Consider the following 27,943-nt stretch of genomic DNA (forward strand, 5'->3'; position numbering starts at 1 on the left):
TCTCTCTTCCTACTTGAACGGATGATAAATTAATTGCCTATTTTTAGGAAGCCTTTAGAAAAAGCACATTTTGAAAGAAGCAGCTATTAAATAATTTTGCTTGCTTCCATTTTAGGCTTCGTTACAAATTATAGGGAAGAAAAGTAGACAATTTTGGTCTTATTGTAACTAAGTATACTACTCCATGACCAAGGGTTTTTTTTCATTTGGTTTTTTGCTACTCTGTCAGACTGCTGCATAGGTTATCTGTGGGAAAGGAGCCACGTTCATTAGAATTTCTTGGAATGAAAACTAATACATTTATGTCTTGAATAGCATCAGATTGCAACACCTTTTTATTTCATTATATTGTTCTGATTTTAATATACAATATAAGAGAACTACTACATCTGCACATTTATTTTCTGCTGTAAAACGTGTATCCGGATGTGCATAGTTTGTAAACCAAAATGATTGCAGATACTCCAGTGGTTTAAACTGGGGTGGGGGTGGGGTGGGGTGGGTGGGTGAAAGCAGTTTGTTTCTTGCAATTGTTTTTCTGCAGGTGGTCTCTATTGTCCTGAAAACATGTGACTGAGTTGAATTAAGTTTGGGTACGTGCAGTGTAGGTGAGGAGCAAGCAGCACTCTTGGAGCTGCTGGGCTTGCTGCCGTGGTCCTGAGGCAGTGGCAGTTTCCCCGCGCTGGGGCATGGCGCAGCCCCACTCGTCCTCCACAGGGCAAAGAGGCAGCCTGGTAAACTGAGCCCTGAAATACCGCTGGAACTGGAGCCTCCAAGGATACAGCGTAACTGCAGCCAAGTAATGCAGACTACAGGCAACGGAAAGGCTGTTTTGCTAAATACTTGAGCCTGAATTTCTAGGCGTTTGGCACAGTTAATATTTCAGACTATACATTTACATAGATCTAGATAGGCTGGAACAAAGACTAAAAGCACGTACCTGTCTCAGTGGTCTTCGGGGTCTTCTGAGCATTAGTCGGCAAAGGTCTGATGTCTCTCGGCAACTGCTCTCACAGTCCAATAGCGTGTTAATCTTTTCCTCTGGTTGCGTCTGCTGTTTTTTTAAAATGTGTCTGTGGTTTTTAAATGTGCTGATTGACGCAGTTAAAAACCAGCATTCAAATAACTAAACCACGTGGAAGTTACCTAAAAGAGAGGTGACAGAAAAAAGTAAGTGTTCATGGAACAGCCCAGAGAGACCTCTTTTTCCTTTTTTCTCGCGCAGGAGCGGGCGGCTGAGCGGAAGGCACGCTGAGGGCAGTGCCCTCCTGCACGCTCTGCCCCGCATAGCGCGGCAGTGAGCTGCTCCTCAGGCGCTCGGTGCTGTGCAGGATGAAATAGAGAATGATGGGAAGAAAGATGGCTGCAAAAGAGCTGAGTTAGCCATGTCGATGTGGCCAGTAGCATGGATTATTACAATTATTGCAATTCAAAATACAACTTTTGTGGAGGAAAGATGGTCAGAGTTGCATGACCCGTCTGCATCTGAGGGCTGACAGGGGTAGTGGACAGTGCTGTAAACTTGCTGATACCTAGTGGAGCTGAAGGCAGTGCAATTTTCACACTCTCCTCCTAACTTCAAGCCTGAAGACTTAAGTTTAAATGTTTACCATGTGTTCATGTATGTAAGGATCATGAGACACGTATGGTTTGGCCAGTCCCACTGTGCAGACTTTTTCATGCACTTCCTAAAACTTCATCAGGTTAGTCCCATGTTCTTGACCTGGGGCTGTAGGTTGGTGATGTCAATGGCTGTTTCGTTGCTTTTGTTTTTAAAAATCTGAAACTACCCCTCCCCCCCATTTGTCTTATGTTTAAAATCTATCTGGAATCAGGGTTTTGCAATGTAGTTGGCCCTCATTCGTTATAATATTCCTGCATGAAATTCCTTTTTTTTTTTTCCTCTAGCATTGCAACTTAATTTGCAGATTTAAAGGCACGTAGGGATTCTACTGACAGCAATTAAAATTCTAAACCTTTGGACATTTGCCAAGCACTATTAAAAATAAAAATGACACATGAGGAATATAGGGAAAATGTTTATAATTAAGTTGGGGGGTTTTTTTGACCCCAGGAGAAAATGTCTAACACCAGGTTAGGGGGCTGAGATACTGACAAGGATACCGAAACCCCTAAGTTAGGACTTAGTTGTAGCTGAGGATCCACAGTAATTTACAAATCACATACCAGAGCTTTGTGAAGAAATGAATTAAGAATGTCTGGTTTTAAGTTTAGTCATAAGCTTAAAGTTCAGACCGTATTTGTCGAAATGTTTGCAAAACTTCATAATCTGGAATGATCCTATGTTCGGTTTTGAGCAAACATGGACTAGTTTTATGGTGTTATGCTCATCATGCAAAACTGATCTTCCCATACTTGTATTTGCCTTTTTTGTTGTTTTTAAAAACTTGAATGTGGCATTCAGTCAGTTTTTCCTCTGCGTGTGCATATTTGTGTCTCCCCTTTTCTCTAGAGTCAGTTTACAGCTCAGAAAACTTTTCCAGATCTAAAAAGACAAGGTGATGGTTAGTTAAGCCTTTACTAAAAATGGTCTACACTTCCTACAGAAGTGTTTCGGGAGGAGAAGAAACATGAGAATGCGAGTCTACTGAGTCATAATTCTGTTTTTATTGTGGTGGTTTGTCATCCTATTCGCCTGTCTATATGTCTAATTTAAAAGGCCATTTTAGTTCATAAATTACAGATGCAGAGGGTAGATTTTTTTGTAATTAAAGTTGCTGAGCACTTCTCATCATAAACCCGTATTTTTGGTGGTTTAAACTGTGTTGAATTTTTGACTTTTGATTTGAATTTTTCCATGATGCATGCCTGCTTAGGCTGACTGCTGGGATTGGGGGGTAGTGCAAGGAAGGGAAGGGGTGCTGGTGTGGGTGGGAATTAAGCCAAAATGATTAAATCAGTTCTGAGAACAAAGATAGGAAAAATAACATCTAGACCTTGAAAAAAAAACCCACTCTGAAATCTGATGACCTTTAAAAGAGCATCAGGAGCCTTGTGTTTTGAGTTAGACACACCAAAGGTTTATGTGGGTGGTCCTTGTGTCAGGATCACTTCTGATACCTCTCCACATTTTGCATATTCATTTGGAGAAAGGTTTCACATCCAGAAAAAGTTTCCAGAGGCTTTCTGGAGCTCTGCTATTAGTAAGCGTTAACCTTTTTTTTTCTTCCAAGAACCCTCCACTGCAGGTGTAGTTGAGCTGAGCACCCACCACTGGCTCCAAGCAGGGAGCAGTGCCCCAGTAAGGGGGAGCCCAGGACTCTGGCCTCACAGAGGAGAGCAAGCTAGGACTCGCTCCTGAAGGCTGCGGGCTGGGTTACCCACAGGGGATGCAGAGGAGCTGGGAGACGGGGAAGGGTGTGAGAGTAGCCTGGATGGATGGGGAGTGAGTTTGGATGTACCATGGAGTCCTCATAGGTTCTCCTCACCTGGGGTTTGACTCTTTGAAGCTGTGAAATGTTACATTGCAGTATTGTGCGTGGGGAGTGTTGGGGCTGTGCAGGGCAGCGCTGCCCAGGATGTGGGAGAGTGGATGTCCGCCTGGGTGGGCTGTGCTCGCTAGGGATGAACGCTTTGTGTAACGATCATGTCAGATCCCCAGCGTGCTCTAGGGGTGTGCTAGTGCTCAGTTTGGCTGACGATTCCCCCAGGAGATGCCACCTGTGTTTTCTCCTCCCCCTTCAGCAGGTTGCTTCGGGGGTTATTTACTCAAGGTTCCTCAAATAAGGGTCCTGTGGGACTTATTTGGGATTAAAGTTAATTAAAGATGCACTATAAGGGGTGTAGTTAAGTTTAAAAGGACAACTTACTTTGATTTTGTACCGGTGTAGCACAGGCAGGACTGCATGCGAGTGTGCATTTACAGTATGTTTGTCCTTATTTCTGCGGCTGCCAGGCAGGTGCAGTTCATGGTGAGGGGATGTCTCTGAGCCCCTCATTTTCATTTTGTGTTCCTTTCTTCGGTCCTGGATAACATTAAATGTTAGCCAGGCATGGACGTTCAAGACTCTGTGTGATCTCCTCTCTTTAAATGAGGAAAATATATAACAACCTGTTAATCTGTTAGGAAGCTAATGTTTGAATCTATCTCATTCATATCCCCATGTCTTTTAAACCAGGAAGGTTGTCAAGCATAGAGTTACGTGATTCCTTTATATAAGGTTTTTGAGCCTACTTTCTATGCAGTTACAAAAGTAAGGCTTATTTGCATGTTGTGCCCACAGGGACTCTCTCTGTCAGTTTTCTCGGCGTTGGGTGCACTGGGAGAAAACTGGGAGAAATTTCACCCATGCTTAGGTGGGGGAAGGTAACTGTAAACTTCCTGCAGTGTGGGATGGTGCTGGGGGAGCAGGACACCTTCGCTCTTCTGGGAGAAGCATCCTTGCTGCTGTGCCCTTCCTCTGCGGCTTGGTGAGAAGCAGCTGGAGAGCAGGATCGGGCTGCCTGTGGGAGGGGGTTGAGCCCCGCAGCCCTGGTGGGAGGGAGGCACAGGCAGAGCCCTGCTGGTGCCTCTCCAGAGGCATGTTAGGAGTCGGCTCCCATGGCTGCATTGGAGCACATTTTGGGGTGGATTACTTGCATGAGGGATGTGGCTTTCCCGGGCCTCCCTCTGTATAAATGTGCTGTTAAAGGCACCGACGGTTTGAGATTTAATTTTCAGTTTGAGTTTTGATTTCTTCAGTGTGTGTTTATGTCCCTGTACAAGTCAGACAGATCTGCATGGGTGGAAATTCTGCAGTTGATGTATGATAGAGAACTGATGGGAAACCCTGGTTTTATCGTGATTTTGTATCGTTTATGTGATGGTAGACAGGAAAAAAACACCAAAAAACCCTTGCAAAGAGTTGATTTTCTTTCAGCTTATCTTCAATTGTGAGAGAAGCATTCAAAATCACCATCAGAGGCACAGAAATGAGCAGATGGTACAAATTAGTCCTGAGGGAGAGTTTTTTCTCTTTCTGTGCATGGCTGTCACGGTCACTATTTCGGTATTGAGGTGTATCTTTGAGGAGCAATCTTTGAGTGGTGACGTGCCATCCTTTAATCATGTAGCCAAGAAGTTTTTTTTCATGTACAAACATGTACAAACTATGAAGCTCAGTATTTTCTCTTACTGCTTTTCATGACCTTCATTAAGAGATGACATTTTTTTAATCCCATTGTAACGTGTGCATTGTAAATGAAAAATATGAGTGATCTTGGCACGGGGTAGTTATGAATTCTGAGCAGAAACAGCTATTTCTGATGAAGAAAAAACTGATTCATATAGTTATTTCAGCACGTAAGGAGGTAAGATGTGTTCAGCGTAGCCTGTGTCATTGAGCCTGTCAGAGTGGAGGGGGAATCTCCTCTGCTTGGCACACAGCACTGTGTGAACTCTAGATACTACAGGTATACTGCCCTGTAGCCTTCCATCAATTATCAATATTTAGTTTTAATTGTTTCAGCAGTGTTTTACAGATAGGCAGTGCCCTGAAGTGATGATTATTAGAGGTGCTAATGAAAATTCTCTCATAATAAAAGACTTATTTATTGGGGTGAGACGTGAGAGTATGTGATTCTGTGTTGGCAGAGAGAAACTAGCCCATCCTGCCTGTCCCTTCTCTGCTGAAGTTAGCAAATACAAGGGGTACTCCCTCATTACATCTGCTGGTTGTGACTGTGTGGCCTTGTTAGGTAGATCATCTGGCATCTGTCCCCTCTTTGGTGAGTTTTGTTGTTCGTTTTTTTTACAATAGAGATAATTTTTTGAGATTACATCCTGCAAAGTTAAACACTGTATTATTGCTGATTTCTGTGAGACCAGGATTTTTTTATATGTTGAGGCAGTTGTGGGTGAGCTTTTTCTCCTGAAATAGTATTTGGAGGAAGGATTTCCATTTGCTAGGTTTAGCTCTTTTCCCAAAAAATTGCTATGCTCTATCGGTGGCAGAGAAAATGGTCTATTTTGGAGCCTTACACCACAATATTAGGATAAATGACCAATTCCACTGTAACTGCAGCATTGTCATTTGTACAGTGTAATGATGAGGTGGCTTCTGGGTGGATAGCTGCGCAGTATCGCTAGAAGCTAGGGCAAATTTATGAGGTGATGCGTAGTTTAAAATGTGAGGTGTTTATGGCATTTTTGAATCAGATTTATGCCTCTCTACCTGGGTGCTATCTCAACAGCAGAAGTGTCTCTTTACAAAGGGATGACTGTGAACCCTACCAGGCCTGGGGGAGAGAGGCTGAAATGGGTGAGCACGACAACTTTTCTGTGCAAATGTGTGTGTGTGATACCTCTTGGCAGCCTGCGATGTGTGCTTCCTCTTCCCAGGGGCACGACACCTTTGCAAGAGATTCCAGGTCCAGCTGAATAACCTAGCTGTCCAAAGAATAAACAGCCCAAACGCAGCTTCTTGTTCTTGCAGTGCAATGGAGGGGGTCACGAGTCAGTGAGGAAGATGAGCTGCAGCTGGGGACTGGGTCACCGTTGAACGGGAATCTTGTGTAGCTCTGGGTTACCCGTAACTTTCCCTGCAAGAATTTTAGGGGAATTCCACCAGGTGGTAGGTTGACAAGGTGAGAGCTGGTACTTAGTGTGACTGTGAGACTTCTGGGTGTCTGAGGAGCTGGCTAGGTTTATCCGAGGTGTGAAACACTGGGAAAGGTGTGAAAGAATTAACTTACACAGTGCAGAAAAAAATTTGGCCCCATACCTTTACATCCCAGTTCAAAGTGAACCAAAATCTAGAAATTTAGTGAAACTTTTTCAAAAGTGTGTTGGTCAGCATACTTTCCCCTGGGTGCCTCATGTAGATTTTTGTTGTTCCAATATCAGTAATCTGGTGGAGCAAGGAGACAATTTCACACTGTAAGTATTTTTTTTAAGGCTTGCAAAGTAATTAAAAAGTTATACACATATATATTGTGGAAGTGTTTCCATTTCTGTATGCCACTGTGCTTTCACAGCTGCAATTATTTTGATTTACGTAGGCAAATACCAAGCCATGCCATGTAAGGAACTAAATGTTTTTGCCATAAATGACAAAAGATCTCCCACAAAGCAACAGATTCCCTTCCTCTGCAGACTATTTCCCTTGCTTGGAGGGAAAAGCCTGCAAAGTATCAGTTTGACAAGAGTCAGGGAGCTCTGAAAGAACCATATACATAATCTTTTATGTATTTTCTTTAAAGGACACACAAAAACGCAACTTTCTCCTGTAGTCCCTAAGAACTGGTTCAGGCTGAGGGTCCCCGCCAGCCCCTGCTGTCAAATGAACATCCAGGTTTCCCCAGGTGTTGGGTTCTGGCTTATTTGTGGGTTTGGGGTGGGACCTCTCTTCAGGTAAGCAGGAAATGCATGCAGGTAAATATGTTCCACAAAGGTGTGTTTAAACTCAGCAGGCAGTTTAAAGAGCTGTCTGGTCCCTTAGTTTATTCTACCATCACACAGGATTATATTTACTCTTACTGTAGGTCAGACCAAAATAAGTTACCCACAGGCTTGGAGAAGGATCAAAGACCATATATTTAAAAATCTTTCACCCTGAGAGATTATCTGGTAGGACTAAAATGAGACACAGTGGCAGAATGGTGAAGCACATGTTATTTCTGTTCCTGTATCTTCTTTGTTAAGTAAAATTTAAAGCATTCAGCTTCCAGAGCCATTGCCTGAAAGCTTTTGTGGGTATTTTTTGCACAAATGTGTTTTCCTTGTGCAATGATAACATCAATCAATCAAAAAAAAAAAAAAAAAGGCTGCAGTGAAAAACAGTTAAAAAGAGATTATATTTATATATAGAAGGTTGGTGGCTTTCAGCTATTACCTTTGTACAGAGAGAAATGTTTTATCATTGTGCCAAAAGCATAGGAAAAACAACAAATCATTCTTTCTGTAGTTAAATATACACCAGAGTTTCTAGACAACTGGACAGCCACATGTGTGTGTTTTTAAATGGCTCCTTGACTGTCCTTACCTCCTTCTGCAACAACAGAAAGGGAGTTACTAAAATCTGTCAGTTAGGTGTGAACATTTTTGGCATACGCCATGTTATTTTTGAAAAGTCCTGAGGAATATGGTACAGTGTAACTGTGCCATTTAGTTTCTAGAAGGATTCTCTTTAAACACTTGTTTATATTAAGCATCACATTTTATAGATGTATTCTGACATTTGGTGTCTAAGGCTAACAAATAATTGTGTTTAATTCTTAATTTTATAGAATGTTTCCCTTAAGAAATCATATATATATATATATATGTAAAAAAATATTACCAAGGCTTTTTCAGGCTATATGCAGATCTTTGAGGATTTGATCTGCATTTTTTTAATTATTATTTTTTCCCCCCAGTTGTTGGAATGGAGTCCTTCCTTAAGCTGCATACTGCCTTCAGTGCTTTGCTTTGTGGGCTGGTAAATACATGAGAGAGCTTCCCCTCAGGATCTCAGTCCTCTTTTATGGGCTGGTGGAGGCCAAGTCAGAAAGGCTGGTGCTGAACATCATTGTATTGCTTCTGAGGGGTCTGCTCCAGCCGAGGTGGAGCTATCAGTTGTTCCCAGGCCCTTCAGGCTAGTTTGTTGACCATCATGTGTGTCATGCCTGGCTTCCTGAGAAACAATGGCAAATCAGTTTGATCATTTGGTCTGTTGGATAATCCATTCAGAGAACCATGGCCTGGAGCTCCAGAATGCGTTATTGCAGTTATTCTTCTCTCCTTTTTTGAGATCCAGATAGGTCATATCACACCATAACGTAATCGTAGCATCAGCGGGAATAGCATAGAGTAAATATATTGGCGACATGCAGTAATGTTTTCATACAGAGAAACACCACTTGGTATTTGATGCTGAAACCTGTTTTATTGCTGGTTTTATCTGTTCAGTTTCTTTGAGACTTGAATTCTTTAATGACTTTCCGAAACGTGCATTTCTTTACAGACCTGGACCTACACTATGTTTATACTTTCCCGAAGTGTATTTGATCTTCTGGATCTAGAAATTTCAACGTCACTTGAAGTTTTCAGCTTGAGATGCAGTTTTTGATACAGCTTTTCTTTAAAGGGTAGGCAGAGGAAAAAATAAATAATGGGATCAAGGCACACATTTGCAGCAGACAGTAGAAGCGTAAACTCCTTTGCATAGAACAGCATTTTTGATGACTGGCAGTTGAATTGTGAGCTAGTTTGACTCATAGTGTATGGTATTCTGCAGAGGTGATAGGGTACAAAGCAAATGACAAATACAAACATTATACTGAATATATTACGGCTGGTTTTTCTCTTGGCCACATCTGAGTTCCTTCTGAATTTTTTATAGGAGCTATATATTTTTTTTGATATAGAAGTGTAAAAAATTATTAGCAGAATAAAAACAACCCAGAATATCCCTATGGAAATATAACTTGACGCCTTGTGCCACTGTCTGCCAAGCTCACTTTTAAGAACTATACATTTTTTGGAAGAATTTTCTTTAGTGATTTCATTCGTTAAAATCATATTTGGAAATGATATAAGCATTAACAATAACCATATGATTACAGAGACCACCTTACTGTAGTTAACCGTGTGAACAAAGGAAGTAAATAAAGGCTTTACAATTTTGTAGTATCTGTCAAAACTTATAAGGCCAAAAAATGTTATCCCGATATACATGTTTGTATAGAAAACAACAGCAGAGTATCTGCACACAAACGTGTTGAGCTGTGGAGGTGCAATTTCAGAATCGGCAAGAATTTTGAAAGGAAATGTCAAGCTCATTAGGAGATCAGCAACAACGATGTTTTTGAGATAGACAATAAAACTCTTGTTGCTAGAAACATATAGAAAGATCCATGCTGCCACACCGTTCAGCAAGAGTCCTACTATAAAAATGAAACAGTAGACCAGGGGAATGACTATCTTAGTTATTACTGTGCTGTGACTGCAGTTGTTTCCTGAGGAGTTTGTACTGGAGTTGAACATCTTACAGTATCTTTGTTCCTAGAAGCAAAGAAAGATTATCTCAGTAAGATAAAATAGTGCTATGCTTTCCATTACTTACTATAATATTTCTACTGTTACTTCAAAATAAACTTGGCATACTTCTCAGAAATCACATTATCATTTCCAGCAGGGATGTGTAGTAAGAATTTTGCAAGTGGTGCCATCTCACTTTTTGATGATGTTCAAGGGCATACTTCTGCTTTGAACAGAGGATATTTTGCTTTTCTGTTTGACTTTAACCCATTGTCTTCAGGCCCTGTGCTGCCCCTTTTCTGCGGGTGTAAGCCTACGTGCTGGGAACTAGAAGGGGGACCAAGCCACAGTGATTTTGTGACTCTAAATGCATCTCATTAACCCCTAAGGTCCAGTATGTATTTTTAGCACTGGTTTACCAGGAAGCATGTGAGGGATATGAATATTCCTGTACAAGTGTTTTGTTTTGTATACAGGCATAGAAAACACTCTTCTGTTATTCAGGCGTGGCAATATTTTGTGTATACCAATATTTTCTAATGTTCTCTTGAAAGAAAGCCTTATGTGCAGCTAGCACAGTTTGCTTTAAACTTTTACTTTCAGTAACACGACACACAGGAGTGTGTCTGTGTTAGCATAATGTATAAGCTAGAGCTGTCCTCTCAAGTAATTTAGACTTAAATTTTAGAGGATCTCCAAGAAGAAAAAAATCACATCTGCTGTCTGCTTTTCTTTGACAAAATGTTTATGGGTGTGGATTATCCTCTGTAGGGAGAGCAGAACAAAGATAGATCCAGTGCTGCCCTATTTGGCAAATGAAAACCTAGGCAACAGAAAAACATGTGCCATGGAGCTGGCGGAAAAAACCCACCCAGTCTTTTGGAAAATAAAGACTTTTCTTATTGCCGCAATTCAGAGTTGGTAGCTGGTGCTTCCATGTAGCAGATTGGAACCTGAATGCAACCTTGCAATGACTAGAAATGGAAATTTTCTTTTAAATAAGTAAAATTGTCTCCTTTGGTATATTGTTTTCTGTAAAAAGCTGACCAGCATAGGTGCTGTTCTGGCTCTTGCATGGATAGGTGGGGCAATGGAGCAGGTGTTCCCTGTGTTCACACCCAAAGCCTGCAGTTAATCTCTTCTTGGTAGTTCTCCTGTAAGAAGACCTGCCATCCTATCTTTATGTTTAAGCTCTAGTCATCAAGGCATTTGTTTTTGTTTGGTTGGGGTTTTAAAGGAAAAAAATGGTGTGGAGAGCAGCGGGTGTTATAACTACCATGTGAATAGGTGTGTTAGGATTAGGAGGTTTGGGGTGATGCTGCTAAAACTAGATGGATATCCACTTTTCCCTCTGTATCATTTAACCAACCGCTCAGATGACTGGAAAGCACCGATAACGACTGGCATTTTTATTTAAGATGGTAACAACTGTATTTGAAAACTGTTCTCTTCCCACTGCCAAAGTCCAAGCTAGACTCTGTAAATTTTCAATATCAATGGCTTGTCCTTACCTTTTGTGATTCGACTGCTGTGGTGCTTTTTGTTAAGGGTCTAGAGCACCTTCCATTCTCAGGCACAGGGCCTCTTCTTTTGCTGGGAGACCTATGTGAGACAGGAAAATACAATTGTTAGATTTTTGTATCATAACATGGGACAGTGTAATTCTGTGGTGTTGAGGGGCTCCCACAGTGCAACACCTGTTTAGACTGTCTAATGATCAGTACTGCAGACAAGCCTTCAGATCTTTCAGCAGGACTTCAAAATTGGTTAGGGACAGAGTCACAGAGCAGTCATGCTCAACCTGGAGCCCATCACTGCATGGGTAAAGCTAGAGGCTTTTGTGTCCACCCTGCCATGCATCACATCATTTGTGTTCATGATGAATTTTGTCTACTCTTTTTGTCTCCTAGTCACATACTCAGCTCTTTCCAAAAGGCCTTGTCCCTTCTGCCCTGAATAATTCAGCATTGAGAGCAAATACTGTCACCTTGCTAGCCTGTTCCCTCCATCCATTATGGGTCCCAGTGTGGATCCTGTAGGAGTTATGGTGATGTGGTATATGAGGTCTAACTCCTGTGCTCTGGTAAAGAATCAGTCTAGCAGAGCGGCCTTCCTGCAGCTGCTTGGTGCTTCTGGATCCTCATAACCACAGCGACCACGATGGTTGCACTCCTCTGCCGATTTGTGGATTGCAGAGGTGGGTAGCATGTAGCTGGCAGAAGGCACATTTCCACATTATAGAGGAGCTGCCCTTTCATGCTTGTTCTGGTTGCATTCTTGTTCAAGCTGTCCTTAAACCTTCATAATGAGAACATCCTCTTCTCTTGTGAGAACATGAGAACTTGCAGTGGCTCCACCAAGTGATATCAACATAGATGTTCACCCCTCATTCCATGTTGGGGTTCATCTGGAAACTGTGAATACTCTTCATTTGATGTTAATTGGTAGGTCAGTTGAGAACCTTTTTGTCCAAATGCTACTTGAGGTGATGGCTAAGCTTAAGGATTCTTTTTTATTTTTTTTTTCTTTTCCCCAATTCTTAAAAAATTGCTGGTTATTTTGCTGCTGTGTAACCACTGCTATTTGCTGACAGGTGTTGGGGGGTTTGTATTAGCACACAGCAATTTGTGATTTTATGTGAGAATAGCCTTTTCATATTTGAGCAGCATTTCATGTTCAAATGTTTGGTCCAGCATAAAGTATATTTATTCTATGCAAATAGTATCAAATAGTTGTGCAAAACCAGCAAACTTGATTCACCAAATTAACAAGATTGATTTGGTAACATATATAAAAGTTTTGGACTCTCTGAGTTTGCAAATCACGTTGTCTTGGCAATATACACAAAAGGGAAGTTGCATAAATAATTAAAAATGCTTAGTTCCTTCTGTATTCAAACTCCTTTGCTATCGTTTGTAACCCATCCAATATCATTAAGGCACTTTTTCTTCTGTAACTTGGCTGTCAAATTTCAAAGTACATGGCTGCTTTACTGGACATAAGAATAGTATTTACAAGTTTGGGTTTTTCATCCTGACTATAACAAAGGTTCTGTAGTACTGAGTGCGCATTTTAGCTATTTATGGAAATGAATGCAGCTGCTTGAGAAATAAATATGCAATGTAGTTACTGGATCTGGAATTGTGGACAGTGGTCACTGTCCCCAGAAATAATTTTTGAACTGCAAAATAGAGTTTATCAGGGAATAAGATCATGCCAAATGTTATCACTGATGTAATGCGAAATCTAGAGAAAGAGGAAACGCGATACACAAAACACAGCAATTGCGAATTGTGCCGAGTTGTGCTTTTTTTTTTTTTAAAGATATTCTTTCTAATGCAGTAGGAGTGTTGGTAGTAGTTTGAACTTTCAGTCCTGGCCACGCTGGTGTAATCCAGTTGGAAAGCAGCCCGCAGTTCGGACGTGTGTCCCTGGCCACTGCAGTGCAAGCTGCCCGCCCTGCTCTCTGGAGCTCCTGCTCTGAGCAGAGCGTGTGGGCAGCCGCTGGCTGGAAACCATCAGGGCACGTTGCTGTGTGTCTCCTTGTGGGGCTTAAAAGGGTGGAACATGGTTACTTGTTCATTACGAGCTGAACCAGCGGAGGGAAATAAAAGCAGGGCCTGCTAGCTGTGATTCGCATGTGGTGGGATCCTGTCTCTCTGTTCTCCGGGTTGCTCTCTAAAGGTGCTCAGCTGGGCATTCTGGAGGGGCATTCTGGGGGTCAGAGCTGGCAGGGGCAGGCAGTCCTGGGGCAGGCAGCCCTTCCTGTCCAAGGGAAGGCCATCTCCTCCAGTCGCCTGGGTGTTTTCAGCTGGTGCATGCTCAGGGCTGGTCTGCTCCCTTTCCGCATCTCCACAAAGGTGCCTCACCTGGCAGCTTGTGGGGTAGGTGGAGACGTTCAGGGTCTGTGGTCGTAATTGCTGGTCTCCTTTGGAAGGCATTTTTTGCAATGAACGTGGAGATATGTTGGTACATTTGACTTCTTGCAAGTTTGCCAAGAGACTAAGATTTCATTATTTTTCTGTTCTTATCATAATATTTGTCATAAGGCAACACCTGGATTTTAATACTTAAAAGAATAAAAGTATGCAAAATATACTACATACTATTTCAGCCCTTTAAAATGGCATATTGGGTGGTAGTTCTTGTTTGTCATAGACACATAGAATGTAGTGGAGGAAAATGGGATGACTAGTCAAATTAGGATGACAGAAAAAATAAAATGGCATTCCTGTCACAAGTAACTGCAAGCGAGTAACTGTGGGATAGCGTTGTATGTGGTGGTGCTCAGTGCACGCTTCCCCTGGTGTGGCTCACAGAAAAGGGGGGTCAGTAGGTGTGCCAGTAATTTCTAGGGGTGTCAGTTCCTTGCTGCTTTGCCTTCCAGTTCTTGCTTTCAAGACCATTCACATCTGGTGTGAGAAGACAGAGGACTCTCTGAGCCTCCTGAGTTTCTACCTGGGCTGCTCATTGGGGTGCTGGTCAGAGTAGAATCCCCTGTGAAAGTGGCTGAGAAAGGCCATGTGTCCCATGAAGGTCACTTTTGCTGCATCCCTGTGAGTAGCAGTGGCTCCCACTGACCCAGGCGAGCCTTGGTGACTCTGCAGGTATGTCCTGTTTGCAGCTACAGTTAGTAAGGGGAAGAACAGAAGTGTAAACAACTCTTTACATCTTAACAGTACTTCTCACTTTTGATCCAAAAATGCGAACTTCAAGATATTCTGGTGAGGAGGTAGCTGTTGGTGATGGAGGGAGGCATTTTTTCATGCATTGATACTTTATTTACAAGCTCCTGACTTCCCGAACATGGGATGACTCAGACCTTTTCCAACTCAGAATGATGTCCTTTGGGGCTTTCCTGAGATTGCACGCCAGTCCTGATGGTGCTCTCGGGCCTTGTGTACCGTCTTTTTCCTCCTGTGTGCATCTCCTCCCCAAGGCCTACGTGGTCGCCCCTACTGCTGGTGTCCCCACTTACCATCACTAATGCCTGTGCAGGGACTGCAGCCCTTCGAATGACCTGGTAGGCAGAGACCCCATCCTAGTGGGGGTGGCAGCCCCTGACCACCGTTGCATCCATCTGCAGCCCTTTGCTTTGCACTGGGCAGCAGCATGTCCTAGCCTGGATTGTCTTTTCTTCCTCATCTCTTAATTGAAGGGAGTAGTTGACTAGCTCAGCTTGGAAGAAATTGGCTATATCATCTAACCTTTAAAATGTTATTTTAACAAAAAACATGGAATAAAGCTGTGACATCTTTTGTGACATCTCTTTGTTGGGACTATATTTGCCCCTGGCTGCCTATGTTCCTTTGGTTAGTTGTATAATTCTTTGGGGGAGAATGTGTGTGAAGATTTGACCTTTTTATAACACATACAATATTCATAAATCCTTATGAATTAATGATTGTACCTGTGTTTCTCATTCCTTATATTTGCAAAAACAATTCCCAGGCTTGTAAGTTGAGTGCATTACAAACATTTCCTGCCAGTGATTGGGCTGAGAGGAGTCCCATTAACACCTTTCAGAAGTACACAGTACCAGAAAATCTTGACTTTTTTATGATTGTGAATGAATTCTCATTTCCAGTTGGAAACAAAACATCTGTTTCTAAAACCAGTGCAGATCTGAGTACTAAAGTTTTGTTCCGCTTGCTCCCCTCCTTCCTTCCTCTCCTCCCCATCTGCTCACCGTTTAAAAAAAGAAAAAAATGTTGTAAGCTGACATTTTTCAGGTAATCCAGTGATGAGGAAAATAGACATTTTTATCCCCAGGTTAAATAAAAGCAATGCAGTGTACTGCACTGCCCTGGCAGGAGGTGGGGTGCAGGTGAATTAGGTGAGTGAGGGGGCGTGGGGAGGTGCAGAGCCCCATCAGCCCCATGCCTTCCAGCTGGACTCGCCTCTGCTCGGCTGCAGGGTGGTCCGGCTGTGCCAAGAGCCACACGCTTAGCGTGTCGCCCTCCCACGCATTGCTTCTGCAGGGTTCACAAACAAAGCTTAAGTAAAATATTTATGGCTGTTAACTTGGTAGGAGAAAGTGTGCCATGTAAAATGGCACCAGTTAGTGCACACAGCGTTTGGCATTGGCAGCATTTCATAACAGATCTTCCTGACCAAAGTTATTACAGTCAATTAGATCATATGTGATGTTTGCTTGGCATGTATGATTAATTTCTTCTGTTCTGAAGGACAAAATGACCGAGGAGAGCCAACAGGTATAAAGAGCGGTGGTAGCTAAGTTCTTTGAAAGGCGGGGTAAGCTCATTTGGTTGCAGCGTAAGGACACCTCAAAGGTAGAATTTTATTTCTGTCTTGCAAAACCCACCAGTAATTGTTTCATTTCTTCTTATTGTTCAGGAGTCCCTATGCTAGTTTTGAAATCTGAAATTTAACAGCCTGAATATCCTGATAAGTTATATTTTTCATTCTATTTTCATTTATGATTTTTAGGCAAGCATCTAAATTATTCTAAAATCAGAACCGTTTAGCATTAAAAGATTAGAGCCTGTGAAGTATCTGTATAAACCCTGATATTCACACTGAAACTGGGTAATGCTGTGACCTGCTTACATGCAGGATCATTTTCAGATCTAACCCACATATTCCATTTTTTTAATCAAGTCTCAAAAACTCCCTGCCGAGATCCTTCGTATCTCCCTTCAGTTATGGTATGTGAGTTATGGAGTAGTGGATCTAAGAGGAAACAGTTAGGACCAGAATATTAGGAAAGGTCAGTTTATGATTTGATAATAGAGGATTAAACAGACCAGCTTTTAGAAGCAATTGTCCTATAAAAGTTTTAATTGTCCTAGTATGACTATGTTAATATAATATTTTCATAATTAGTAGGTTTATTATCCTAAAGCTGGGTATTTAGAGGTAGTAAAATGTGGCTCAAATAAAGAAGTTGTTCCCTTTAATATTCTATTTTAGTAGTAACATTTCTCATTTATGTATTTGATTTTTAATTCTATTTTCTGATGTTTTAAACTATGAGTTTTATATAATTCTGTTTCCCCAGTCATAAATTGAAACAAAAAGTAGTTGCTTAAGAAAAATATCTTTTTCTAAGATACACAATACAGAGCAATCCTTACCTGTAGATGAGCAGTAGTTGGTGGCATAGCTAGAGGCTGTTCCATGTCTCAGGCTAATAGATGCGGCAGTTTGTCTGCCTTAGTTTTCTGTATTTATTTACAGTTATGACTGCTCATTTGTGTTCTAATTAATTTGTTTGTGGCTTGCATAAGGTGTGGATTATTTCCTTTTCACCTTATTTGTAATTTAAAAAAACACCTAGTGGAAGTTATTTAAAAAGTAAAAGAGAATGATTGAGAGCCTTGGTAATGTATAGAAACATGTAATGAAAAGGCAGAATCTTTCACCTGGAAATAAGTATAAAATTGCACATGTGGTCCCTCATCAGCTATGAAACAGATTTACAGAATAAGCCCTTTACAACTGCCTTAAAATATAAAACACCATAAAAACTGTGTAAGCTGTAGCAGATTCTGTTACTTACTGGCTGGAGCGCAGTCTTCTGTCTGCCCTGCTTTACCCATTGCCTGCTCCTTCGCAGCCGGATAGGCTTTAGTTCTTTAAAGAAATGCTTTGCAGTATTATCTTCATTATCTGTTTTGATAGTGATAGTGGTTCGGAGTGAGTTGTATCTCCGCAAGCAGAAAGTTGAAGAGCTGGTGAGTCGTGCCTTACCACTTGGCTAAATGTGATAGAGATCTCAAGTGCTGCAGATGGTCAGTGCTATTTTTGTGTACTTATACGTACTTCCACAAAGATCAGTGTTGAACTGGTTTCAGGAAAGACACATTTGTGCAGTTGGCAAAGCAGTAAGCACTCTTAAGTTAAAGGGCTGGTGTTTTCTTTTCTTCAACTGTTCCCAGGACTAGCTGCGACCTTTTCTGTAACGCTTACTACTCTGATAGCTTGTGCTTTTGTTAATGGGAGTGTTCTGAACTGGAGCACATGGGATTACGTTGTGGTTGCTCAGGGTGTGCTCAAAGGCTGAGAGATGTATTCTTGGGATAAGTGATGAATCTTTGGTGTATGGCTTTTTTTTTTTTCTTCTTTTTTGCTTTATCTTTCCTTTCCTTTTAACCTTAATCACCTGTCTGTCTTCCTCCCTTCCTGTTCTTCCCATACATTTACTGGGACACTTTGAAATCAAGCACAAAATTAGTGGAATGTATGGCAATAGAGCAGCTAATATCTTTTCTATGAATCTGGGAACGTAGTGTATTCTGAGAGAGATCTGAGGTTTGGGGACAGAAATTGAGGGTTATATGTTTATTTTTTAAAAAGTGAAATATATAAGTTGCCTACATTAGTGTTAAAAAACATTTAGTACCTGACTTGAGCTCTGCTTTACAGTGTGTAACCCAAACCCTCCGTTAAATACACAATTCCCTCATGGACTTTCCTTCTCTGAGTGTTTATCACCTTACAAGAAGAGGGCCCAAAGGCATGGACAAATTAATGTACCTTCTGCTAACGCATTGCTGCTGCGTACACATCCTTTACTCAGAGCTGGGGTGGGCTAACCTGAGTGTGTTGTCCCATCCTTCCCCCAGATTTCACTGAACCTTTCTCAGTGAAATAAGGGGGTATCTTCAGAGCCAAAATTGTCTTTACAGTGTTGTGAGTACTCTTGGCCCCCTCTCTTTTTTCTGAAACTCCTAGATCAAAGCTGTAATGGTCAGTTATTCATTGCTTTTGGGTGATGAGTTTGGATGTTCATTTCAGTGACAGTTTTTAACCTGCCTTATATTCCATTTCTGCAGCAGTGCGAGCGTTCAGCCTGTCTGAGAATTTGAACCTGAGCTCTTTGGGTCTGGTAGGCGGGTGCTGTGATGTCAAAGTTTGGTTTCAGTTACTTCCTTGGGTGTCAGAGGCAGGGCCACGCTCTGGTCCCCTCTGAGCTTCCTGGCACTGGACTCCTTCTTTTTCGGGCAGTCTCCTTGAGCTGCAGCATGTCTCCTTGATCCCAGCAGCTCTTGCAGGGATCCTGCTGATAACAGCTTGCGTTGCTGGCACTGCTTCTGCGGGCTCCATTGCACTACATCTGTCCCAGGAAATCTGTCTGTCCTGAAGACTCATAGCTCTTCACATGCCTTGGGAGAAGAGAAAGTTAAACTTGTAGCTGAGGAAGACTGTGTGTGCCAGAGGTTGCAAGTTTTAACCCTCCTCATGAGAGACGATCACTCAGTGTCCTGGGAAGGCTTAGAGGAGCACTTGCATGTCCCTTTACTCTTTTCCCCCTGCCCTGCACCCGTCTCTTGAGCGTAACACTGCCAGCACACCTGCCCAGTGTGACCTGCCCTGCTTCGTTCCCAGTGCCAGCTGTTCCCCTGCTTGTGTGTGCACACGCGTGTGCACGTCCAGCATCCTCGTGCACCTACACCCTGCTTGGGCACTTTCCTCTCTCTCCTGGGAGATGCTCGATGGATACCATCTTCCTGCTCTGCTCCAGCACCCGGTGCTGCAGGCTTGCACCATGTTGCTTTGAACACTTTGCCAGACTGGGATTGCGGCGATTGCAGGGGGCCGTTGAACTACTGTTTCTGGGACGTGTTCCTTTACCGAGGCTCAATGTGTCAGTGAGGGTTTCAGTCAGGGCAGGGGGCTCCAGAAAAGCCTGTTCCTTCTCCTGTTTGTCATGGGGTATTATTTTAACTGAAGCATGTTTTGGGAAAATACAGATTCTGTTTCCATTCTCATTCTGAATGTGGAAATCAGCTAGAGAGGAGTCATGCCTGTGAGCTGGGAGCCCAGTTTCACACTGTGGTACTTGAGTTGGTGGGAGCACAAGCTATTTCTTCGTTACAGCTGGTCTGCAGTCTTGTGGCAGTGGACCTGGGCTTTGTGCAGGCTGTCGGCTGTGCAACAGGAGCATGACTCTGAAGGGGGAAGTGCTGCTGTTCCCAGCCTGCACTCAGGTGGGCATCCCACTCTGCCCCCGCTGGGCTGCGGGTGCCACCATCTCCGTGAGAGACTCCGCTGCCAGAAGCCAGTGTTGAGGGCTGCAAGTGTCGGTGCATCTCCTGGCCACTTCAAGCCCTGAGGCCTTTTGCCTGGGAAGCTCTGTTGGGGCTGGCTGGTCTGGGTTAGACTGTGGAGCGAGGAGGCTTGTCCAAGGGCAAACCTGCCTCATTTGCCACTCCTCTGGCTGACCTTCTGCAGCTGGGGAAGGATCAGGCAGGACAATGCACAAGGCTCTCCAGAAGGGACCCAGTCAGCCAAACTTTCCACCTCTTTCCATCCACCCTATTGTCATTTGCTGAAGCAAGGATGAGAGGAGTGGGTCAGATAAGACTTTGGCTGATCACAAGTGCTTTAAAAACCTCTGGCCCTCTGAGACAGAGTTTGTAATTCATTCTAAAAAAAACCCCACCCTTCCTTTGGTTGTTTTTTTTGTTTGTTTGTTTGTTTTTCCTCTTGCCAGAACCAGCAGCAGAAGCCTCAGTATCCCTTCTGGGATCAAGGTCAGCTTTCAGACTGTGACTGACAACAAACTTTTTTCCCATAGCTTCCTCGTCTAAGCCTAAAATTAAAATTAGCAATGTTCTGTTTGTGTCCAGATGAAATCCTTGCAGAAGAGGAAGAAAAGTACAGTATGCCAAGACAAGTGAGTTTGAAAGAGAAACATAAAATGAAGGATAAGAAGAATGTCTTGGCAAAGCAGAATTGTGCACCAACTTCAACTAAATCTCTCCCTTCAATTAGATCTCTCCCTCCTGAGGGCAGTTCTCACTTTATGTGCAGCACCCCAGACTTTCTTTTGAAGGAGGCCATTGTTCAAAGACCTAGCAAAAGGGAAAATTTGAGCAGAGAGAAAATAGCTTACTCAAAATTTATTCCCATTGTTTCAAGCGACTGAGTATTTAAGCAGAGATCTGAATAACGTTTTTTGCTGGTTAATCAGAAAATCAGGATTTGAGCCTGTAGCCAACAGTTTTCATCAGACTGTCAATCTTTGTGCGACAGAAATAGTCTTTTCTACAGGCTAATAGGGCAAACTTGTCACTGAAGGACTGGTCTCTGGTAAAATGCCACATAACAAAATGAAGATTCTTGTTGAAGACTGAACACCTCAAAGCAAACTGGCAGTGAAGTCCAGAGCACAGCCCAGGCTGGTATCCAGCTTCTCCAGGTTTGTTTCAGCTTTAATTACCGACACAGAATAGGTAGCTTTTTTCTGCTTTCTTCTCCACGCCCTCCAGCCCGGTACCAACACACAGGCTGCTTTCCTCAGTCTCCTGTGAACTGCAGTAACAGAAGAAGGGCTTCTGCCCTCTGTTTCTGCTTGAAAAGAAGCTGAGGAGGTGGTTACAAAGCAGACATCAGGGTTTCCAAGGGAGACTCCAAGTCTGTTATTGCAACAGACGTGTTGCAAAGGGGTCAAAGGTGTTACGCTGTGGCAGTGCCTGCTGCTGCTGTTATGCTGCAGGGGCCTTTCATTTCATAGGCAAAGCGGGGAGGAAGCACTGTTGTTTAGTACATTATTTCTACTGCTAAATTTTTTATTTTCCAGTTTCCCCAAAATGGCCCAAAACCACCTATGTGCTTTCCGTCAGCAGCAGAGGTAACTGTGCACCATGTTGGACCTGAAGGTAGTAATGTGGTGTGGAAGTGGGACTCCTGCCAGAAGAATTGCATTACCTGCATTACCAGCATTAGAGCGTCTCAGGCTTACTGCAGGTGTGCTCAGTCCATGCCAGGAGGTGTAGATACGCAGGGCCATGCTCTGCTCATGTGTACAGAAGTTTGAGCTAGATCTAGCTCTCTACAGCGCAGAGCAGTTTCTTTTTTATGTTCTTCTGAAGCACAATGTTCCTTCTTGGGCTGGTTAGCTCACTTACAGTCCAATCATAGGCCTCCATCCCTGAGTGACTCAGTAATTGGTTATTTTTAGACTTATAAAGTATACCTCTCCTAGCTAACTAAGGTGGGTGTTAGCACAGGCAAGTGATCTGGAGTGCTTACACTGACCTTGCAGTACCCCTGCATAAGGGAAGGCAGGGCTCAGACCCGACTGTCCTGTCCCACCACAGGTGAGCTCCCTGGTCCTGCAGAGCAGGAGCTTCCCTTTTCCTCTGCCTGGTCCCATGCCGGGATTGGTTGTCTGCTGCAGTCTCGCTGCTCTGGTTAGAGGGAGAAATGCATCACACTTACGTCTTCATCTAAGTACGAAGGAGAGAAGATCTGTTTTCTCTGGGATGCCATTGGTGAATCAGCACTCCTCAGGGTAATACCAAGTGACCATTAGGAAACAGACACATTTGAGTTGTATATTGTCTTTCCTTTTTGATGGAAACGGCTACGGAAACTTTCAGTCATGGGATTCTGTTGTCCTTTTATTTTAAATAAGAACAGTAAACTTCCTCCATGTTTTGCCTGCACGTTTCCTTTTTTAGAGTAATAAAATCCGCAGACCCAGACTCTGTGCTCTGCAGCATCTCAATTGGAAAGTCCATGAAATTATCTGTTGGCACAGAATTTTTGTGCATTAAATATCTTGTGCCATCAGGGGATTTGCCTGTTAGGTTTACGCTTTAATTTTCTTTGCTAACCGGAGGTTTCCTGGAAATGTCACATCTGGCAATCATCTCAGCAGTGCAGCATCATCTTCCCCGCCATCTGCCCTCACATGCTAATTAACTGATCCTGTAAGCCTCTGAGTCTGCATGGAATTGAAACGACCAGTGCTGTGGCAGTGCATCTTACTCTTCCGAGAAAGGTGTTTCTTCATGAAGAAACCTGATTTTTAGGCGTGGTAGACTGTTAGTCTCTGGCTTTGTGACAGGTAGGAGCGTACGTACACATGAAACCCTGGCAGTCATATCAAGACCAGGCTCTGGGACTGCAAAGCTGTAAAAGGGAACTGCCAGTTCTGGGTGTAATAAAGCAGTAAGTCTTAGGCAGTTGTCATCTCCAGTTATGAATGTTGTCATCAGTCATGAGGTGCTCATTTGTCAGTGGGACAGAACTTGTGTTTTAGATACTTTTGGCTCTTAATGAAAGCATGTGGACAGTGTGTGGCAATAGTACACAGTGACGCCAGGGCAGGCAGAGCTGAAGCAGGGAGCTGGAATTGATCTCCAATGTGAGGCAAATTGTAGGAGAGTTTTGAATGCATGCTTTTTGCATGTTTGGGTTTTGATTACATCTTTATTATTCCCTATTTAAAAGGCTCAATTTGAATTGAGAGCCTGACTTGAAAAATTCCACCTTGCATAAAAGGGGTTGTCAGTGCTTTCTAACACTCGGTTCCTCTCCTGGGTGGGGTCTCATATCAGATCATGACTTGCTCTTGTGCAGCCTAGAAATGGGGCTTTGATGTTGTAAAGTAGATAGATCACTTAGTTTGGATCATAGTTGTTTGGCTGTCCTTTCCCATCCCTGCCCCTGTGGCTGTGCTCCAATCCCCCCCCCCGCCCTGAAAAACCAGAGAATGCTTTGAAACAAAGTGAAGCATCTTGTTCTTGTCAACCCCGATAACATTAAAAGAAAGCTGTCTTGTGCAATGTACATATGGCAGGGCTGGCTGTTACTTCTCAGCTGAGTGTAAAGATACATTGAACAACATGTGCATTGCAAATTACTGCTGCCTGTCCTTATTTTTCAACTTTGCGTAATGGAGTTCTGGAAGTTAGCATGTCTGGGGTTGATGTTGGGTGAGTGAATGTTTAACAAACTGTAGTTTTGTACTGACTTCATTTCTCTGAAGAAAACAATACTAGCACCGTATTTATGACTACTCTAGATTATTATATAAATCATTTATACTGAGTAACTCAATGTAAGCAGATTGATGATGCAGTTGATTTCTACTGGTTGCATTAATGGGGGTCCAGGTTTGCTGATTGGCTTTTTAGTAACATGGTGAAGACCAGAGCTCGATGCTCCAAGGAACATCGCACGCCTGTTCTCGGCATGGGCAGGCTTTCTATTAATCCCTAGCCGCTGTTCCTAGCCCCATGACTTTTCAGAGTTATACCCACTTAAACTTGATGTTTTTAGAACTAGTTTTTTTTCTAATGGCTATCATTGTACTTGAAACAATACAAACTAAACAAAGTATTTTCACACATTATCAAGCTTGTTACTTAATTTGAACAGAGAGTTTCCACTGTGTAATTCTAGCAGACTATGGGAAGTGGAGTGTATCAAAAGGATATGTGTCTGAGTAGTTTTATATAGATGTAGTTGTAAAACAGACATACGTGTTTAATAGGCTCAAACCCTCTTTTTGTCCAAAATCTAGTCTCTTGATTATTTAAAACTTGATCATATTCTGATAGAAACATAAAATTGTTGACCTAACTCAAACCAATGTATTAATTAACTCAGAAATCTGTTTTTATGGTGGTCAGGACTCATTGCTTAGGAATAAAATAATAAAAAGGCAGAGTGGTGCCTGCTCTGGTGGTGCTATCACTGTAAAGCACTCACAGGTTTATAGACATGCAGAGCTCCAGGCTGTGCTTGGAACCAGGATGTTTTATTGCCCTGAGATATCCAGGATCTTGTTTACATATATATTTTTTTTGCAAAGCTTGTTATCTTCTTCAGCAGGAAAGAGGAAGGCACAAAATGAAACATGTAAGCCCCTGTGAACAAGCCAGTGCTAATATGTATGCCTTAAAAATGGCTTATAATGGAAATAGTTACCAAGGCTTCAGTTGGGGGTAGAATTTTCATATAAAGCAACACACAGTGCAGATATAAGCCCAACTTAAGAGAATGCTCTTTCCCGTTTAGCTGATCCTAGGCAACAACATACCTGCTATGCTGGGAGCAGCTGCTTCTCTCCTGTGGATCAGGATGGAGGGCTGTGCCAGCAGTGGGTTTTGGTGCTGGTCCTGTGTAGAGAAGCTGCAGCGCACTCTGGCCGCCACACAGTTTTTGAGCGATAGAAGCAGAACACCATTTGCCAGGGGACCAGAAGTGATGTGTCACTGGTCTTCCTCTCTGAAGATCACAAGTAGGCAGTGTATAGAGAAAAAGGAAGTCAATTCTAAGCAGGCAAAGTCATCTTGAATACCAGCTGAAGTGCTAAAATGTGTGGATGTGATGTGGTTTCTTTCTGAAAAGTTGTGCAGGTCTCATGATGCAGCAGACAGTTCAAACTTCATAGCCATTGTTTTAAAAATAGCAATATGCTGGAAGGTAACATAATACAAGGGTGAGCAACATTGGAAATGGCTTTTTCATACTTTATATTTTGAAATTATGTCATTGTAGGACTGCCTAATGGCGTGGCTGTACTTTTTGGTCTTAAATGCCATTCTTGGTTAAAACTTGTTAGAATTGTTAAACTAGAACTAAGTACACCAGCGCACACAGCATGGGGAATAAATAGGAGGAATAAGCATCACTCATAATGCTGCCTCCATTAAAAGATTGATGTGTGCAGCTCTCCATGAGTATTTGAAGCCCCAAAAGACGGAGAAATGCAATGTTTTCAAGTGTAAGCTGCCATTCTGTGATGGATTAGACGTTACAGCACAAATAATTTTTTGCATGCTTCAGAGGGAAGTAAGCAGTTGTCCAGCACAGAGGATTAAGAGCTTAAAGGGCGGGTAGGACCTCTCAACTCTCTGGACAGTTTCACCCCTTTGGAATGACTCTAGACAGTAGGGCAAACTGAAGGCTTGCTTTGTTATGCAAACATGGATATTGTTCCAAAATGCCAGCCAAATCTAATATTTCAGGATCTAAAGATACAGCTGCTACTTTCAAAGGGCTGGAAAGCAAGCAGTGAGCATGATTGCCAGAAGACCCCTGGTGTATATCGTAAACTTTTGGTGGCTTAAGAGCAAATGGATAATATGTTTTACCTTTAGCCATACAAGTTTTTTCTTCCCCTAAAATTCACTTCTGCTGGTCTAGCTATGGTTTCATTAAGAAAATAATTTTAACTTTCTGTCTGAGCTCAGTGCCTGTGAAAGGAAACCTCTTTTATGGTCCTGGTGATGGACTTCTGTATCAGGACTGGAGAATACAGATTCATAGACAGAGGTGAGAGAAACTGACGGTGTATCAGAGCATATCTGGTGACTGAAAGGGCTGGCAGTGGTGGTGATTTGGTCCTTCATGTGTCTGATGACCGAAGCGCAAGATGGAGTGTCAACTCTGAAGCCTTTGATAACAGGAATGTGGCTGACGGGTTGAGAGTTGTGTTTTTCTAAAAGAAGGACCTTACTCCACCAAACCATTGCCATATATAAGCAATATCTCTGACTAATAACCTTCTTATGGGTCTGTGCCTTGTTATGAAAACCTTCTAATGAAGTAGTTAGTGCTTCCAACCCTACTAAATGTAAAAACACATAGATTGTATTATATCTGTGGCCAAGCTCTGTGAATTGATAAAAGCAGGATGAACAAGATAAATGTTTTTATAGAATAATCCTACTAGAAGGCATGCTAATTAGAAAAATATTGCAGGATTGCAGGACTTCTGGATTCAGGACTCCCCCACCCCCGCCCCGGTAGATGTCTGTGCATCATTGTTCAGTGAGGCCTTCCTTGCAAGGATCTGCCTGAAACTTAGTCATCAGGTCTTTGGCTGTATTCAGATGGCACCACTATCACTCACAATGCAAACATTTTGCCTTACAGGGTGGCACAGGGTCCAGTGGGGAGAGCTGAGGAATGGGGCTGACGCACAATTGAATAAGCCCAATCCTGGTTGTGCTAGTTACGCAATTATGATTGCTTAATTTGTGAGATTCTGGTGTGCATCAATACAAAGATAGATTTTTAGAACTTTTGAGGTTCTGGTTTCTTTTTTAAGATGCCTAGGAAGCTGCACTGGTGGAAAGCTTAGGTGTAGCTAAAGTTTATTGGTAGAGAAGCCTCGAAAGTAAAGAGCATAATATACGTAGTGACAAAAATCTTGCACGGGTAGTGGTCTGTAGCTGTCCCTAAGTTCAAATAACAGTTTCTTCCATAATAACCCCATAGCATGGAGAGTTCTGGCTGGACTACTCAATTACAGCATAATGCAAAGCTTCCTAAATGAAAAAAATCACAAATGTTCACGAATTGTGTGCTCCTTGCATTCTTGGGTCTGATCTGCTGTTGTACTTCTACTTGGAAAACCATTTTTCATGTATATCAACCTATAAAAAACGGGAGTCTCAGACTGCACAACCTAACATGTACCTATGTTTCTGTCCTGATCTGGTTCTTTGAAATGACAGCAATAGATCAGGGCCTAAGAATTTTCCTACCAACTTTCTTGTACCTTTTTCTTTCCAGAAGAACTTTAAGGACCAGAATTCCATGTCAAATCCAGACAAATTAAATATAGTTATCTGGTATTTGGGGACTAGGGTATTGTTTTATAATTCATTTGTAGCCCTGGGAAAAGATTTTACAAACAGCATCTTCAAAGAACTGTTGTATATGTAAGTGGATGTATAAAACAGTGATAATAGATCACCACAGATACATCCTGTCAAGATAAAGTAAACTTGTTTTGGGGGTGATCTTACAGTGAAGTGTTGTATACATGCAAGTCATCAGGCTTCAGAGCAGAGACTCACCCTGGCTGGCCCGCGTGCTGGGAGTGCGTGGCTGCGTCTTCCCTTCCTGGCGTCGGATTTTGTATGGATGCCCCACTGATCCCTTGTGGGACCACACTTTCCAGAAACTACTGGCTGCTTTATCTCTTTGATCCCCTGAAAGGGTATCTTTAAGCCATTCTTTGAAGGGCATTGCCCTGGGTGCAGTTGCTCTTGTCTTTCTTTAACCATATAAGACCTAGTAAGAAAGTCTTTGGTTATTAATGTCTGTGTGTACATAACTGAGTTTGCAGTCCTAAATATTACAATTTCACAAAAACAACCCAGTATGCTGTTCCATTTAATTTGGTGTTTATGAGAATTTATGCAACCAAGTCCCAAAAATGGTTCTTTTAATGTGGTTCTGTATGTGCATAGACCCTTAAGAGTAAAAAAT

At 42.5% G+C, this 27,943-nt stretch overlaps 2 protein-coding genes across 4 annotated transcripts in view; one reads left to right on the forward strand and one right to left on the reverse strand.

The window, feature by feature from the left end:
* Positions 1 to 27,943, forward strand: part of MED12L (mediator complex subunit 12L) — a 154,228-nt gene that overhangs the window by 41,643 nt on the left and 84,642 nt on the right. The window lies entirely within an intron of this gene.
* P2RY14 (purinergic receptor P2Y14) lies at positions 7,463 to 24,888 on the reverse strand. Of its 2 annotated transcripts, none has more exons than XM_064457802.1 (3): positions 24,759 to 24,888; positions 11,470 to 11,560; positions 7,463 to 9,982 (listed from the first exon to the last, which is right to left on the reverse strand). In XM_064457802.1, exon 3 carries the CDS (start codon positions 9,962 to 9,964, stop codon positions 8,951 to 8,953), a length of 1,014 nt encoding a protein of 337 aa, XP_064313872.1. In that variant the 5' UTR covers positions 9,965 to 9,982; positions 11,470 to 11,560; positions 24,759 to 24,888; the 3' UTR covers positions 7,463 to 8,950. The 2 variants fall into 2 exon arrangements, with proteins under 2 accessions (XP_064313872.1, XP_064313871.1); XM_064457801.1 differs by lacking the exon at positions 24,759 to 24,888 and adding an exon at positions 17,481 to 18,596.

The sequence above is a fragment of the Phalacrocorax carbo genome, chromosome 7, assembly GCF_963921805.1.
Source record: "Phalacrocorax carbo chromosome 7, bPhaCar2.1, whole genome shotgun sequence".
Taxonomy (NCBI): domain Eukaryota; kingdom Metazoa; phylum Chordata; class Aves; order Suliformes; family Phalacrocoracidae; genus Phalacrocorax; species Phalacrocorax carbo.

Bases quoted from the DNA above. Each gene is read 5' to 3' on its own strand.
- P2RY14 (XM_064457802.1), bottom strand. From the start codon at position 9,964: ATGTTCAACTCCAGTACAAACTCCTCAGGAAACAACTGCAGTCACAGC.